General features: G+C 53.6%; 5 protein-coding genes across 5 annotated transcripts; 3 read left to right on the top strand and 2 right to left on the bottom strand.

The window, feature by feature from the left end:
- Positions 1-101: 101 nt before the first annotated feature.
- On the top strand, positions 102-1,843 carry TrAtP1_001508 (uncharacterized protein; the record flags this gene model as incomplete). The annotated part of the gene is made up of 3 exons (XM_014086011.2): positions 102-290; positions 367-1,574; positions 1,657-1,843. The coding sequence occupies 3 exons, from the start codon at positions 102-104 to the stop codon at positions 1,841-1,843; spliced, it is 1,584 nt and encodes a 527-aa protein (XP_013941486.2).
- A 945-nt stretch (positions 1,844-2,788) lies between these two features.
- On the bottom strand, positions 2,789-3,553 carry TrAtP1_001507 (uncharacterized protein; the record flags this gene model as incomplete). Its single annotated transcript, XM_014085099.1, has 3 exons — positions 2,789-3,323; positions 3,381-3,424; positions 3,479-3,553. The coding sequence occupies 3 exons, from the start codon at positions 3,551-3,553 to the stop codon at positions 2,789-2,791; spliced, it is 654 nt and encodes a 217-aa protein (XP_013940574.1).
- Positions 3,554-3,914: 361 nt separating this feature from the next.
- Positions 3,915-6,850, top strand: TrAtP1_001506 (uncharacterized protein). Its single transcript, XM_014085059.2, has 2 exons — positions 3,915-4,274; positions 4,340-6,850. The coding sequence occupies exons 1-2, from the start codon at positions 4,007-4,009 to the stop codon at positions 6,781-6,783; spliced, it is 2,712 nt and encodes a 903-aa protein (XP_013940534.1). The 5' UTR covers positions 3,915-4,006; the 3' UTR covers positions 6,784-6,850.
- Positions 6,851-6,967: 117 nt separating this feature from the next.
- Positions 6,968-12,019, bottom strand: TrAtP1_001505 (uncharacterized protein). Its single transcript, XM_014086012.2, has one exon. The coding sequence runs from the start codon at positions 11,147-11,149 to the stop codon at positions 7,586-7,588; it is 3,564 nt and encodes a 1,187-aa protein (XP_013941487.2). The 5' UTR covers positions 11,150-12,019; the 3' UTR covers positions 6,968-7,585.
- A 1,107-nt stretch (positions 12,020-13,126) lies between these two features.
- On the top strand, positions 13,127-13,588 carry TrAtP1_001504 (uncharacterized protein; the record flags this gene model as incomplete). The annotated part of the gene is made up of 1 exon (XM_066111020.1): positions 13,127-13,588. The coding sequence occupies one exon, from the start codon at positions 13,127-13,129 to the stop codon at positions 13,586-13,588; it is 462 nt and encodes a 153-aa protein (XP_065967093.1).
- Between the last annotated feature and the right edge of the window lie 89 nt (positions 13,589-13,677).

The following is a 13,677-nucleotide window of genomic DNA, read 5'->3' as shown; positions in this document are numbered from 1 at the left end:
TTGCAAACGAAGGAAGAAGAAGCGTAGACGGGATAAAGAGAAGAGGAACAGGAAGAAGAAAAAGATATAAAAACACACCGAATTGGGTCTGCCGCCGAGCCATGTCAACCCTCCTCTCCAAGGCCGCAGCTCCGGCGCGGGCACTTGCAAAGAGCCACAACCTCTCGGGACGCCCGAAAATCCAACAATGCCTGCGCAAAGGCGCCCAGCTTCACACGGCGTCGTTTCGCTCCGGATCCGAGAGACCCAATGCCCGGAAAGAGCACAAGTCGAGCCGAGTATCGCAAAGGGTGAGTCTTTGAGTCTCCGAGCGCCAGAACTATGACTGCATGCCCCACAGATTCTGACTGAACCTGTTCGTGATAGACCTTCCATGCCACCAATACCTTGTCGCAAAAGGATCCCTACAAGGCCCTTGGTGTCAACAAGTCTGCGACGGCTGCCGAGATCAAGAAGGCATACTATGGCCTAGCAAAGAAGTTCCACCCCGATACCAACAAGGACCCCACGGCCAAAGACAAGTTCGGCGAGATCCAAACCGCCTATGAGATCCTCTCCGACCCGAAGAAGAGAGAGCAGTACGACCAGTTTGGCGATGCGAGCTTCGACCCCAACGCGGCTGGAGGCCATCCGTTTGCCGGAGCTGCGGGCGGCAATCCCTTTGCAGGATTCGGTGCCCAGGGCGGCTTTGGCGGAGGCTTTGGCGGGGGTTTCAACTTTGAGGACTTGTTTTCGGCTTTTGGCGGCGGCGGCCGTCGATCGAATCCTTTCCAGCAGGAGATTTTGGTGGGCGACAACATTGAGGCCCATGTGAGCATCAGCTTCATGGAGGCTGCCAAGGGCACGAGCCAATCCATCACCATCACACCGGTGGAATCCTGCAACACATGCTCGGGAAGTGGGTTAAAGACTGGCGCACAGCGAGCGCAGTGCCACAGTTGCGATGGAACAGGCACACGGGTGCACTATGCGCAGGGCGGCTTCCAGATGGCCTCGACATGCGGGTCCTGCGGAGGTACTGGCTCGACTATCCCCAAGAGCTCAGAGTGCCGGACGTGCTCCGGACAGGGCGTTGTGCGCAACAAGAAGACCATTACCGTCGACATTCCGGCTGGTATCGAAGACGGCATGCGACTCCGGATAGACGGCGGCGGCGATGCTCCCATCACCGGAAGATCCACATCCCCCAATTCCCGGGCCCAGAATGGAGATCTCTACGTCTTTGTCCGAGTGGCCGCCGATCCCAAGTTTGGCCGCGAGGGCTCCAACATCCTCTACACAGCAAACATTCCCCTCACCACGGCCATTCTCGGTGGGCAGGTGACGATTCCCACGCTGGACGGATCGGTTAATCTCAAGGTGGCCACCGGTACCAACACAGGCGACAAGGTCACGCTGCCTGGCATGGGAATGAAACGACTTGGCTCACGAAGGGCGGGATCCGGCGACCTCAAGGTTGAGTTCCGAGTCAAGATGCCCAAATCGCTCAGCGCTAGCCAACGAACCATTCTCGAGATGCTCGCCGATGAGATGGACGACAAGTCAGCTCGCCGCGTCATGAACGTTTCGTCAAGGTCAGAGGGAGACTCCAAAACCTGAGCTGCTTATACGTGTAGGATCTTTTTGACTAACAAACAGCCTTTCTCCGACGTGCAGCTCCAGCTCCGATCCCAATGACCCCAACTCCCACAAGGATGAAGGATTTCTCAAGTCCGTATGGCATACGCTGACTAACCACCCTGCTCACGAGAAGGATGGAACCTCATCAGGCACACCGGGATCGACCGGCGGATCGACAAGCGATGACAAGGGGAAGAAGGAGAATAAGCCTACTTCTGACTAAGCTCGATTTCTTTGCAAGGAACGGGCTCACGTTTAATCTTACCTTGTCTAGTTTGACCTTTTTAGGCTTGTGTAGCATTCGGATATACAGGCTCAAAATCTAAATCAACGGAAAAAAGAAACTCTAACGCGATCATGCATGAAACATTGGTAGCCTTGGAAAAAAAGGAGGATGGAGGATCACATTTTGCATAGACTTGGGGAAATCAAATACATGTGAGCGAGATAACTATGAAGGGGGAGAGAGAGCTTGCATTCCATGGTTGTTTTAACAACTACAAAAAAAAAGAAGGAAAAAAAAGGAAGGCATCGAACGGTGTAGGATATCATTGACGGATGGCGCTTTCATGCTCGGGGCGTGAGACGCTTTGGTGAGCATTGTGTATATTAATAGCTGCAGCTACCTACTACTACTTTATTTTAAGAGAGTAAAAAACGATGAGGGGAGAAAAAGGAGGCGAAGAGACCTTTGTTTTCGCAGAGACCAATCTCCCCTCGTTAATATAAGAGATGATACATGTATATTTCTTTATGTAATAGGGAAACGATATTTGCCTGCTCCGTGTGCTTCAAGTATGATGAATGGAACCCACTGTTGTAGCGATGTAATAAGTAGATTTCTCATCTCCACCATGTGTTCTGTGATCCATGGTCTTATGCTTTTGCTATAATGCCACCATCTCTTTGCATCGCAATAGTTGTTCAAAGGGGGTGTCATCTGTCATCTTTGACGTTTGTGTCTTTGGTATCATCGGCTACCATTGTCAGATGTCAAGTCCATCACGAAACTCAAGCAACTCACAGAAAAATAAAATAAAATAAAACCCCCCTGACTCAAAAACAGTCCGCCCAAACCATATACTCCTTCTTTCAAATGAAAAGGGAAAACAGAAAGCAAAAAAAAAGACCTCAAGTCAAAATGATTACTTCATATTTCCCGCTCCCCTCACCCAATCGGCTTAAGCTTCTTCTTCTTCTTCTTATCCGGATCGCCGCCCGACTTCCCCTTCTGAAACTGCCGCCAGCTATTGATCCTCACGTCCCTCGTCGCCTCCCAATCCTGGTCGTGCTGCCTCTTGCGCTTCCTCTCATCAATCTCCTCGTCCTGCCGGCGCTGCTCGCGACCCTCCTCCTGCAGCTGGGCCTTCATCTGGCGCCGCCTCCGCTGCTCGTTGTCGATGAGCACCTCGCGCGCCTTGTCGCGCCACTTTTTCGCAAACTCGTCCGTCTTGAGCTCGGGGCTGTCGACGGTCCACTTGTGCTCGCGGATGAGCAGCATGCGGGCGTCGGCGATGGCTTCATCGAGGCGCTCGCGGTGCTTCTCGTCCATGAGCTCGGTCTGGGCCTTTTTGAGGCGGTCAAAGGCGTCGGGCGCGCGTGGGTTCTTTGTCTTGTCGGGGTGGATGAGGAGGGACTTTTTGCGGTAGGTGACTTTGATGTCTGATTCGGGGACGCCGGGTTGCAGGTCTAGGACGGCGTATCTGGAGGTCAAGGCATTAATTAGACAGCGTTGTGTTGTCGGGATGGAAAGTGCTCACGCATCGAGGCGAAACGCCTTGAGGATTCGATCAATCTCGGCATCCTGGAATCAGCTTGTTAGCAGTAACGATGGATTTCGTGAAAGCGCACAGCGTACCTTGTCGAATTCCTTGGCTTCTAGCTCGAGAGCATCGAGCGCATCTTTGTCTTCTTTTGTGTCGACGTCCGCCATGATGCTTGTCGGATGATGCTTGGAAGAAATGGGTAATTCTCTATATATAGACGACAATCTTTCCTTGTAGATGGCAGTGATATCAGAAAATGAGGCGGGGAACAACGAGCGTCTGGCGAGTGGTTGAACAAACGTCGAAAGGAAGCCGCAGCAGCTCTCGCGTGCTTCTCAGTTGAGTTGGGCGATTGGCAAAGATGATTCGCAGTCACAAAGAAAGTGGATGCGCGCAATGCTGCATTAAGAGCCTTTGATGGCAGGGGTTCCATAATTTTTTGGCTGTTCCCGCACCCCACTGGGCTGATAAGATAAGCCCGAACTTTTAGATGGAGACGGAAAAAAAAAGAGTACGACTTCGCTGTCTGAAAGTAGTAGTTAGCACTGCCAAGTTTGGGGGACAGTGAGTGCGAAAACAATAAATCAGCGCAATTTCACAGCATATCGCGCGTCGTAATCATGCCCAGTCGTCGTGCAGCATCGCCTGCTGCGTCCGAGCCGGAGCTGGACATTCTCGACTCGTTATACCCCGGCGAAGGCGAGAACGGAGGACAGAGCTTCGGCGAAGATGGACTCGACTTTGATGGCTTTCTCAACACTGGCGCGGGAGGAGACGGCGAAGATGACGATGAGGCCTTTATTGCGCTGCAGCAGGCGGCTTCATATCGCAAGGCCTCCAATCTCAAGGGCAGGACGGTCAAGAAAGGCGGCGGTTTCCAGGCAATGGGTAAGCGAAAAGCAGTCGACTGTCTCATTTCGCAAACCATCACTAACAGACTCTCTACTGCATAGGCCTCAATGCGAATATCCTCAAAGCCATCGCCCGCAAGGGTTTCTCAGTGCCGACGCCGATCCAGAGGAAAACGATTCCCCTCGTTCTCGAAAGACGAGATGTCGTCGGCATGGCCAGAACCGGTTCAGGAAAGACAGCCGCCTTTGTCATCCCCATGATTGAGCGGCTGCGCGCCCACAGCTCCAAGTTTGGTGCCCGAGCGCTCATCCTTTCGCCCTCGCGAGAACTGGCCATCCAGACGCTCAAGGTTGTCAAGGAACTCGGCCGAGGAACCGATCTCAAGGCCGTGCTGTTGGTCGGAGGTGACAGCCTGGAGGAGCAGTTTGGCTTCATGTCTGCGAACCCGGACATTGTCATTGCTACGCCTGGTCGATTCCTGCATCTCAAGGTCGAGATGAACCTCGATCTCTCATCCATCAAATACGTCGTCTTTGACGAAGCCGATCGATTGTTCGAAATGGGTTTCGCCACTCAGTTGACCGAAATCTTACACGCGCTCCCTCCTTCAAGACAGACACTTCTCTTCTCCGCCACGCTCCCAGCCTCATTAGTCGAGTTTGCCCGCGCCGGTCTTCAAGATCCCAGCCTTGTGCGACTTGATGCAGATACCAAGATGTCCCCTGACTTGGAAATTGCATTCTTCTCCGTCAAGGGAGCTGAAAAGGAAGGCTCCCTGCTTCATATCCTTCACGATGTGATCAGAGTTCCTCTCGGACCCCCTGCAAGCGCACAGGAGTCTACAGAAAACAATTCCAAGAAGCGAAAGCGTGGACCCGATGGTGGCTCCGGAAAGCCAACAGAGCACTCTACAATTATTTTCACAGCTACAAAACATCACGTCGAGTACCTTTACAACCTGTTACAACAAGCTGGATTTGCAACATCTCACGTATACGGTTCTCTTGACCAAACCGCTCGAAGAATACAGGTAGAGGATTTCCGAAATGGTAAGACGAACCTATTAGTCGTCACAGATGTCGCTGCCAGAGGTATCGATATTCCCGTGTTGGCCAATGTCATCAACTTCGACTTTCCCCCGCAACCCAAAGTATTTATCCACAGAGTCGGTCGTACAGCTCGTGCCGGCCAGAGGGGTTGGGCTTACAGTTTGGTACGAGACATCGATGCCCCATATCTGCTAGATCTACAGCTTTTCCTCGGCAAGAGACTGGTTGTCGGCCAGGCAGAGAAGAGTCCATCATTCACCGAGGACGTCGTTGTTGGATCCCTGCAGCGAGACTCTGTAGGAACACACATGGAATGGTTCAACAAGTTCATGGATCAGAGCGAAGACGTCAGCGCCTTACGAGCCGTTGCCGCCAAAGCAGAGAAGCTCTACATGAAGACTCGAAACTCGGCTTCAAGTCAGAGCGCAAAGCGTTCAAGAGAAGAAGTAGCATCCAGGGGCTGGTCACAGCTACATCCCCTTTTCGGCGAGGACGTCGATGACGCAGAAGAGGCTCGGGCCGCCATGTTAGCTAAAATCAGCAACTTCAAGCCTCAGGAGACCATTTTCGAGATTGGGCAGGGAGATAAAGCGACAAGTGCGGCAGCAGAAGTGATGAAAGAGCTGCGCAAGAGAGTCAAGCCACGCAAGCGGCAAGAGAAGGAAGACGAAGCCGAAAATATGGAAGTCGACGACGATTTCGGCGGTGCCCCGGCCCAAGACAGCGATGACGACGAGGATACCAACGAAAATGATGAAGACGACTACGGCGACGACGATCTCCAAGTCACAGTCACAAACACCGGCAAGTCCAAAAAGGAAAAGGGCCGCACCGACTGGCGCGACAACGACGTCTTCATGTCCTACACGCCCCGCACCGTCAACGCCGCCGAGGAGCGCGGCTACGGCGTCCACTCGGGCGGCAACAACTCGTCCTTTGTCGAGCTCGCCCGCGACGCCGCCATGGACCTCACAAACGACGAGACCGCAAAGGCCTTTGGCGCACCGACCCGCGCGCGCATGCGCTGGGACGCAAAGTCCAAGAAATACGTCAACAGCGCAAACGACGAGGACGGCTCAAAGGGCGCGCGCCTCATCACCGGCGAGAGCGGCGTCAAGATTGCCGCCAGCTTCCAGAGCGGGCGCTTCGACAAGTGGAAAAAGGCCAACCGCGTGCACAAGCTGCCGCAGGTGGGCGAGCTGGTCAAATCTGGCGGCGGCAACGGCGTGGGCCGTCTCCCCTCGGGCGTGCGGTACAAGCACAACAAGGAGCAGGCGCCCAAGGAGGCCGACAAGTATAGGGACGACTTTGAGAAACGCAAGAAGAGGGTTAATGAGGCTCGTGAGAAGCGTGTGGGACGCTTCAAGGATGGCATGGGCAGCAAGAAGGAGGTCAAGGATGTGAATGACATCCGGAGGGCGAGACAGGAGAAGGAGAGGAAGAGGGCCAAGACGGGTAGGCATCAGGTCAAGGGTAAAGGGGGTAAAAGGAGGTAAAAGGATGAAAGAATGAGCGTCATCTAGAAATAATGTACAGGCATAATACACTACAATACAATTATATATACAAATCTTTCTTTGCTTCAACCTTAATCAGCTTCCAAGTTTCGAGAGGCTAGGCTGATTGATTACACCAACGAAAAGCAGACAAACTTCACACATGGCAAGGAGAGCAGTAGCTAAAAGTAAAACAAAAGTGTATCTTTAGCATTAAAAAGCATAATCTATCGAAATTCAAGAAAACGGCTTGTCTTGCCGCTTTCCGCTTACTCCTCTCTTCGAGTAAGAGTCCGCTCTGTATAGCAAAACGTGTAAACCTCAGCACTAGCATTCCATGGCTAGGCACGTAGTAGTATCCTTTGATATCATCCAAACGCCTCGCTCATAAAAACAATTCAAAGTAGTATCAGAAAAGCAAAACGAACACACAGACAAACAAACGCCAGGCCGAAGAAAAAGAAGAAAAGGGATCTTGGGATAGTGGAGGATTGGCCTTCTCAGTCAATAATCAACAGGTAGAGAAAAAAAAAGGTGAGTATGGTTGGCCCAAAAGAAGAAGAAAGATAAGACGCGATATCTCTGCGCACTTTGGGGTATCATATGGTGTGAAGAGGAATCAAACTATTAAAAAGGTGATGATACAGGTTTCGGTTGGTTTGTCATCCTTTATCGTAGTAACCAATTCATAACGTCATGAATAAAGAAACGTTTGAAAAAAGTATCGTAGAAAACGGGATGAAATGTGTGAAACAAAAACAAGGTGGTACACAAGGGGCCGTATCCGTGTGACTTTCGGGGCTCATTCGCTCGAGTCAAGAGCGTTTGCCCATTGCCTCACTGCTAGGCGTAGTACGTTCTCGCTAGCTGGAGATTGCTGCCTTCGTCCAAGGTTGTTGGGGGTGTCATCGTCGTTGCGGTCAATAACATCCCGAATCGTATCTTCAAGAGCAGAAAGCACTACCGTCTTGCACTGTCTTCGAGGTATTTCGAGAGGAGGCTCCGGTATTTGCGTGACCTCTGAGAGCGTATCTGGCATGTTACTGCCGGTGTCGAGAGGCCCAAGGATGTCAACATGAACCTGAGAGGAGGCGGAAGAATGCTCTTTGCTAGAGTCTGGGACGAGATGGATAACCTTTTCCAAGGCTTCTGACAAAGTATCATCGGGCACAGTTACCAATTCTTCAACCCACTTCTCATCCAACATGGTTTCCTGAGGCAACGCTGAGGGCGTAATTGCAACACCCCCAACAACGTTTTCCACGATTGGCTTTGGCTTAACCAGTCGGCGGTATGTAATGCGAAGAAGAGAATCTGTAGTCGTGTCCATGACAAGAGCAGAGCTCACATCGACCCAGCGCTCAGAGACATCATCGCTACCAGACTGGAGCACGGTGGGTGTAGGCTCGGCTTGAAGAGCAGCTTTGACATTTTCGAGAAGGTCTTCCTGAGGAGGGACTCCTTGCAGGACGAAGTCAGGATGGAAACGGTTCAGCCAGCCAGCCGCATTAAGGGGCAGATCACCATCAATCGAGATACGTCCGGTTTGCTCAAAAGATTCAAGGCCGGGCAGGCCTGGTGTCGACAGGTATCCGCTGCTAGAGGGAGAGCTAATGGCAGACTCAAAGGAGGCAATGTAGTCGGGGAAGGGAACATCAACATCTATGACACTATCATCGGCATTGATTGAGGTCTTGATTGGAGACTCAAAGGCGCCGTTGGGATCTGGTGTCCTGTCGGCCTGCGTGAAGGATTTTCGAGTGCGCTCAGCGTTTCCTCGCGTCGCATCGACATCCCTAGCATTACTCGCTTGACGCAGCTGGGCCGGTGATCTTCCAGGCACTTCCTCATGAGGGGCGAGCTCGCGACCTATGTCAGACAGTCTGTTTGACTGAGGGAAGCCTACTTTGATTGGCGACCGCAGGTCGCTCGCTTGACTGTAAGTGCTGCCGCTGTCCATGGACTCACGACGGCGTGCATTCCATAGCCCGCTCATTATGCTGCTCCATCGCAGTCCTTGGCTTGGTGGGCGACCGCCTCCGGCACCGCCGCTCTCTCCCCTTTTGAGAGATCGCTTCAGGTCATCTGCCGCAGCGCTGCCACTACTTCCCGGCCGTCGCCGCCTAAGGCTATCGGTCCGTTGAATAGTCGAGAAATGCGGCGTGGTTGAGTCCTGCATGATGGTAGAAGTAGCAACGCTACTTTTCCGGCTCATCAAGTCATGGCCCGGGATGGGAAGGCCAGGAGTTCGAATGGAGGCTGCGTCGGAAGCACGCCTGTGGTGGCTTGAGGGATCTGTGATGTTCAGGTGTCCCATCTGGGACGACAACGTGCCACTCCTGGTGCTCTGACTAGCTGTCCTGGAGTGAGAAGTGCGCCCAAAGCCGGTGCGGCGATTAATCTTGCGGCGAAGAGACTCCTCTCGCACAACGGGAACAACGTAGGAAGGGGGCGAATTTGAAAATGCGCCAACCGAAGCACCCGACGTGCTTGGTCGATGTACTCGAGGGCCGTGGACTTGCTGGTTCGCTGGCAAAAACGCAGAAAGCAAAAAGATGATGCGTCGTGCGGCCATCTTGTCTTCTGAGACGATAATAGTCCGCGCTGGTAGCGATAAATCATCTTCATTTTGATTCTGTTTTCGAACCATTGCTTTTCTCCTGTATGTAGGAGAGCTGAGCGCCTGCAGCCAGTCGATATGGGTGGCTAAGAATCCAGTAAGCAGGGTATGAAGAAAGGTACCTTGATGCAGTCCTGCAGCCCATTTACAAGTCCAAATGGCCTCGTCACGCCAAATTCCCCAGCGCCCCTGTCCTGTGACGACACGAGAAGCACTCAGGCCCATTACAACCCTGGACCTGGCGAGACCGACTTCTGATGCAATATGCAGATCATCTGAGAGACAGTTTGGCAGCAGGGAGACAAGTTTGGTGGTACTCTTGGACGGCTTGTTTCGAGACTCATCTAGACGCCTGTCGGTGGTAACGGATGGCCTCCTGGAACTCATATTTGCCGAATACGGTCCCGGGGATGCCATGTCGGTTTGCTTGAGCATGGTGTGCAACCTGAACGAGACGACAGACTGGAGATGGGTCAAGGTGCGCATGACAATATCCCAGTGCTTCGTAAGCGAGTCAATTCGGTCTTCCACGTCGATGGAGAATGACGAGTCTGTGGCTTCGCCATAAAGGCCCGACCCCGACATGTTCCAGCCAGACGCACGAGTCGAACTGTAGGACGAAGAGAACATGTCTTGGTCATTGTATGATCCTGGCTCGCGAAAGACAGGCTTGGGGGGTACGGCCGAAGATATGCGTGACGGAGAAGGCGGGAGCTGTACGACAAGGACCACAGCATACATTGGCGTGCGCCTCTGTTTCGGCTGTGGCTTCTTCTTCTTGGCGGCAGCCTCGTCTCCGGTTGGCGGAAATGGGAATCCTCCATTGTCATCTGAATACCGGCTCGGTGGCGTGGCAGTATCCAAGTCGTCAGCGGCAAGAGTTACGGGGAAGAGCCGAGTGATGAGAACCTTCTTTCGCTCAGTATGGCGTGGGGTAGACGCGCCGGTGGGAAGCGGTGGATGTGTTGGAGACATGGTCTGAGAGGAATAGGACTGTGACAGCTTGCTTGAGCGCCCACTGGCACGGCCGATAGAGCTGCGGCCATCACCAAACATGGAGCTACCATAGTCGGTGACGCGTGGCTCGGATGGCACGACATGGACTTTTGTGGAAGTGCCTTTGTAAGCCATGAGCTCTGAGTTACCAAAGATGCAGCTGGAGAAGGTAGCTAGCTCCTCTCGGTATTCGCGTGCAGCTCGCTGCCCATCAGTTTCCCCAAAACTAGGACTACGGCCATGAACCGAGGCTCGGCGATCGAATGCTCCCTGGCGAAGCTGAGGGCCGTCGGTATGAATACCTGTTGGGCGCGGAGCCTGGCTTTGGCTGCCCTTGCGAGGTGAGAAGGGGGCCGCCCTCTTGAGATCCTGAGTGGCAGTAGAATGCCTTTCAGCGGAAGCTGCGGACTCGGGGAGAGGATGGCTATCATAGAGCAGCGATGCATTAGTGGGACCTAGGGCATCCTGCATGATGATGACGCGAACGTCCTTGACATCGAGTTCGATGTCATCGTTGTAGTCGAAAGCGTTTGCTGGCGATGCGGAAGAGGCTACCGGATCGGCAAAGAAGGGAAATACTTGATCGTTGCGATGCTGATAGAGATCCTGGGCGTCGGGGAAAAGCAGGTTGCGGGTGTGAGAGTCTTCCTGGACGGATTCCAGGGAAAGGATGGGTCGTGAGCCATTGGTGGACTGAGTAGGGCCTATAGACTGGCCTCCGGAGCCGAGATGCAGAAGCCGTCCTAGCATATCGTGCGGTGACGGCCAGTGGGGGGAGAGTCGAAGGTGAAATTTAAATTGAAATGAGAAGAATGCCGAAGAAGATGCGAATGTCAATATCTAAAGGACGGGAGATGAAGCTAAAGACGGCGCGGAAGATGCGGAATACCAGCTTCGGTGAGAGAAAGTTAAACCAAGCGATGCGCCATCACAAATGCTGCTGAGGTCGATACATGGCGGCGGCACATGGACATGTTGGTTCTTTCTTATTCCTTTTTCGTCTTCTCTTGGGCCGGTTCAATTCCCTTCCTTTGAGGTATCGTGAGGCGCCGGTGGGTTCAGCCTCTTGAACGAAATTGGATTGTGAGTCGCAAGCCGTGTCACCCAGGATTACTCGCCTATGACTGTGACAAAGGTGCAGCTGAAATTGAACGGCAGCGGCACACAACCACACAACAGAGACACAGGCCCAGCGAATGGCCGGATATCAGGAGGAAATTAGCCTGGCTCAGACGACGACGGTCCTTGGAAAAGCGAGCAGGCGAATCCGGGGAGCTCTCGAGGGCAAGACACGCAGCACCGCCGGCAGGGCACGTGCGTGAAGGGAGATGCTGGGGATGCGATGCAGGGGCGCTGGAACTGCAGCGACGGATGCGATGCGAGGCGCTGCGGTGCGGTGCGGTGCGAGATGGTTCGTGCCTGTATAAGTATTGGCTGCGAGAAGCAACGGGAATCGCCCCTCCAGAGGCGAATTGCTTGCGTCGGGACGAGGCCTATTCGCGAGGCAGCTCGAGCCCTTTTTGTTGGCGATGGGCGAATGGAGAGGAAGAGGTTGGCGGAACCCGAGAGCGGTGGGGTGGGCAGAAAAACGGGCAGCAGACAGGGCCCCTGCCAGTGAAGCGCCAGCACGGCCAACTCCCGCTAGCGCTCAGAGGCTTTTAGTGGGCTCGGGGTGGGTTGGCAGTGGGTTTGGCAGTGGGTTTGGCAGTGGGTTGGGCAGCGGGCTAGGCGGTGGGCTGGCAGCCAAGTGGGCTTTGACGTGGTTCTTGGGATAGGGCTCAGTGGGAATGGGCTTGACGGGCAGCTCCAGGCCTGCGGTACAGTAATACAGGGAGAGGGCAGCGGTGCAGGCGCCAAGCAGTGGTTAGGAACGAAATTGCCGCCAAGTTGGCATTGATTGACTCAGCTGCCACGGACGCTGGCTGAGTGACTTGTAGTGACTGATCGGCAGCAACCGTAACAGCTTGGGTGCTGGTACGGGCTGCTACTATGTACTAGATGCTAATGGATCAGTCATTTTTAAGCCGCAGACGAGTTGACAGGTAACGAGCTATAGGTGCTAGGTAGGTGATTAAGGTATATAGTTTCAGCTGCCAACAGACTGTCCTCGTGAGCGATGGAACAACAAGGTTCTCTTCGTGCCAAGGGGGGCCCGTCCCGGCCTGTTTTAAATTTCCTCTTCGCTAACCCAGACTCTCGTCTCGACTTGTGAGCCACAGCGCAGTAGCCGCGGCGGAGAGAGCGCGGGGCGCGTGCTGCTGGGTGGAGATGGATGGAATTGAATGGATCAAGTCTCAAATGTCAGTTGAGTCCGGTTTCTGGGTACTTGTGCGACAAGCACAGCCACCAGCACGACCCGAGTACCCTCGAGCCGGAACCTGCTGAGGCGGTGGAGACGCTGTCTGCACATCCGAGACGGAGTGAATCGCAAATGGCAGATCATAGGGCCGCGCTGTCTTTTGCGTTATTAAAGCGCTGCCGGTGATTGGCAGCAGATCTGTGATTCATTCCCCAATGTGATGTGCATACGGGCTTTGGCTTTATTCCACTTGGCCTTAATTTTCGAAGAGCGATGCCGACAACACAACATGTTGAATCGAGATGGTTATTGGCAGAAAACAAACAGCTCGTCTATTGTATATACTGTATGTAGTGAGGTCATAGCATGCAAAGCCCAGCTCGGCTTACCTAAGGCAACGTGGTTCATGCAAATGCTTGTTTCTCGGCATGGAACTCGGCCCTCAGCCCGCCCAGGTACCAGCCCGAAATTACTTGCACTCAAGCATCAACACACACAACTTGCTTGCCCTGGGACATGGCTTGACTATCAATCCCAAAACAACAGATACGGCGCATCCAACGGAACAAGCATCAACGTCACTTTGCCAACGTGGCTTTGCACCTCCAACTCGCGCATCATCAGCCTCCATCCGTCCATCCGTCCATCCATCCATCCAATATCTCTCTACGGCTTCTTTCCTTCTCCGTCTGCCCAATGATGCCATCGACTTGTCCATCGCCCAAGCTACGGTAAAGACAGCGCTGGAGCTGTCTCAGCCCATCATTCCCCAGCCCACTCACACCGTTTGGCTGGCAGAGTCACTCTGGCGGCGTCAGCGCGAGGGATGCGGTGCTCACATGCCACCTCGCAAGGAAGGGCCTTGCTCTGGTCTTGAGCAGCAGCTATGAAACACAAGCTACGAAAATGCGGTGAATGCAGACACCAGCAAGTGCAAGTTTTATTATGGAGTCGGCGGCTGGCTGGAGAGGCGATGGGA

The sequence above is a fragment of the Trichoderma atroviride genome, chromosome 1 (genome assembly GCF_020647795.1).
Source record: "Trichoderma atroviride chromosome 1, complete sequence".
NCBI classification, from domain to species: domain Eukaryota; kingdom Fungi; phylum Ascomycota; class Sordariomycetes; order Hypocreales; family Hypocreaceae; genus Trichoderma; species Trichoderma atroviride.
Note: the sequence above shows the minus strand (reverse complement) of the source record. Positions and strands in the feature narration are given on the sequence as shown.

Bases quoted from the DNA above. Each gene is read 5' to 3' on its own strand.
- TrAtP1_001506 (XM_014085059.2), top strand. From the start codon at position 4,007: ATGCCCAGTCGTCGTGCAGCATCGCCTGCTGCGTCCGAGCCGGAGCTG. The intron at 4,275-4,339 runs GTAAGCGAAAAG...TCTACTGCATAG, and splicing joins CGGCGGTTTCCAGGCAATGG to GCCTCAATGCGAATATCCTC.
- TrAtP1_001505 (XM_014086012.2), bottom strand. From the start codon at position 11,149: ATGCTAGGACGGCTTCTGCATCTCGGCTCCGGAGGCCAGTCTATAGGC.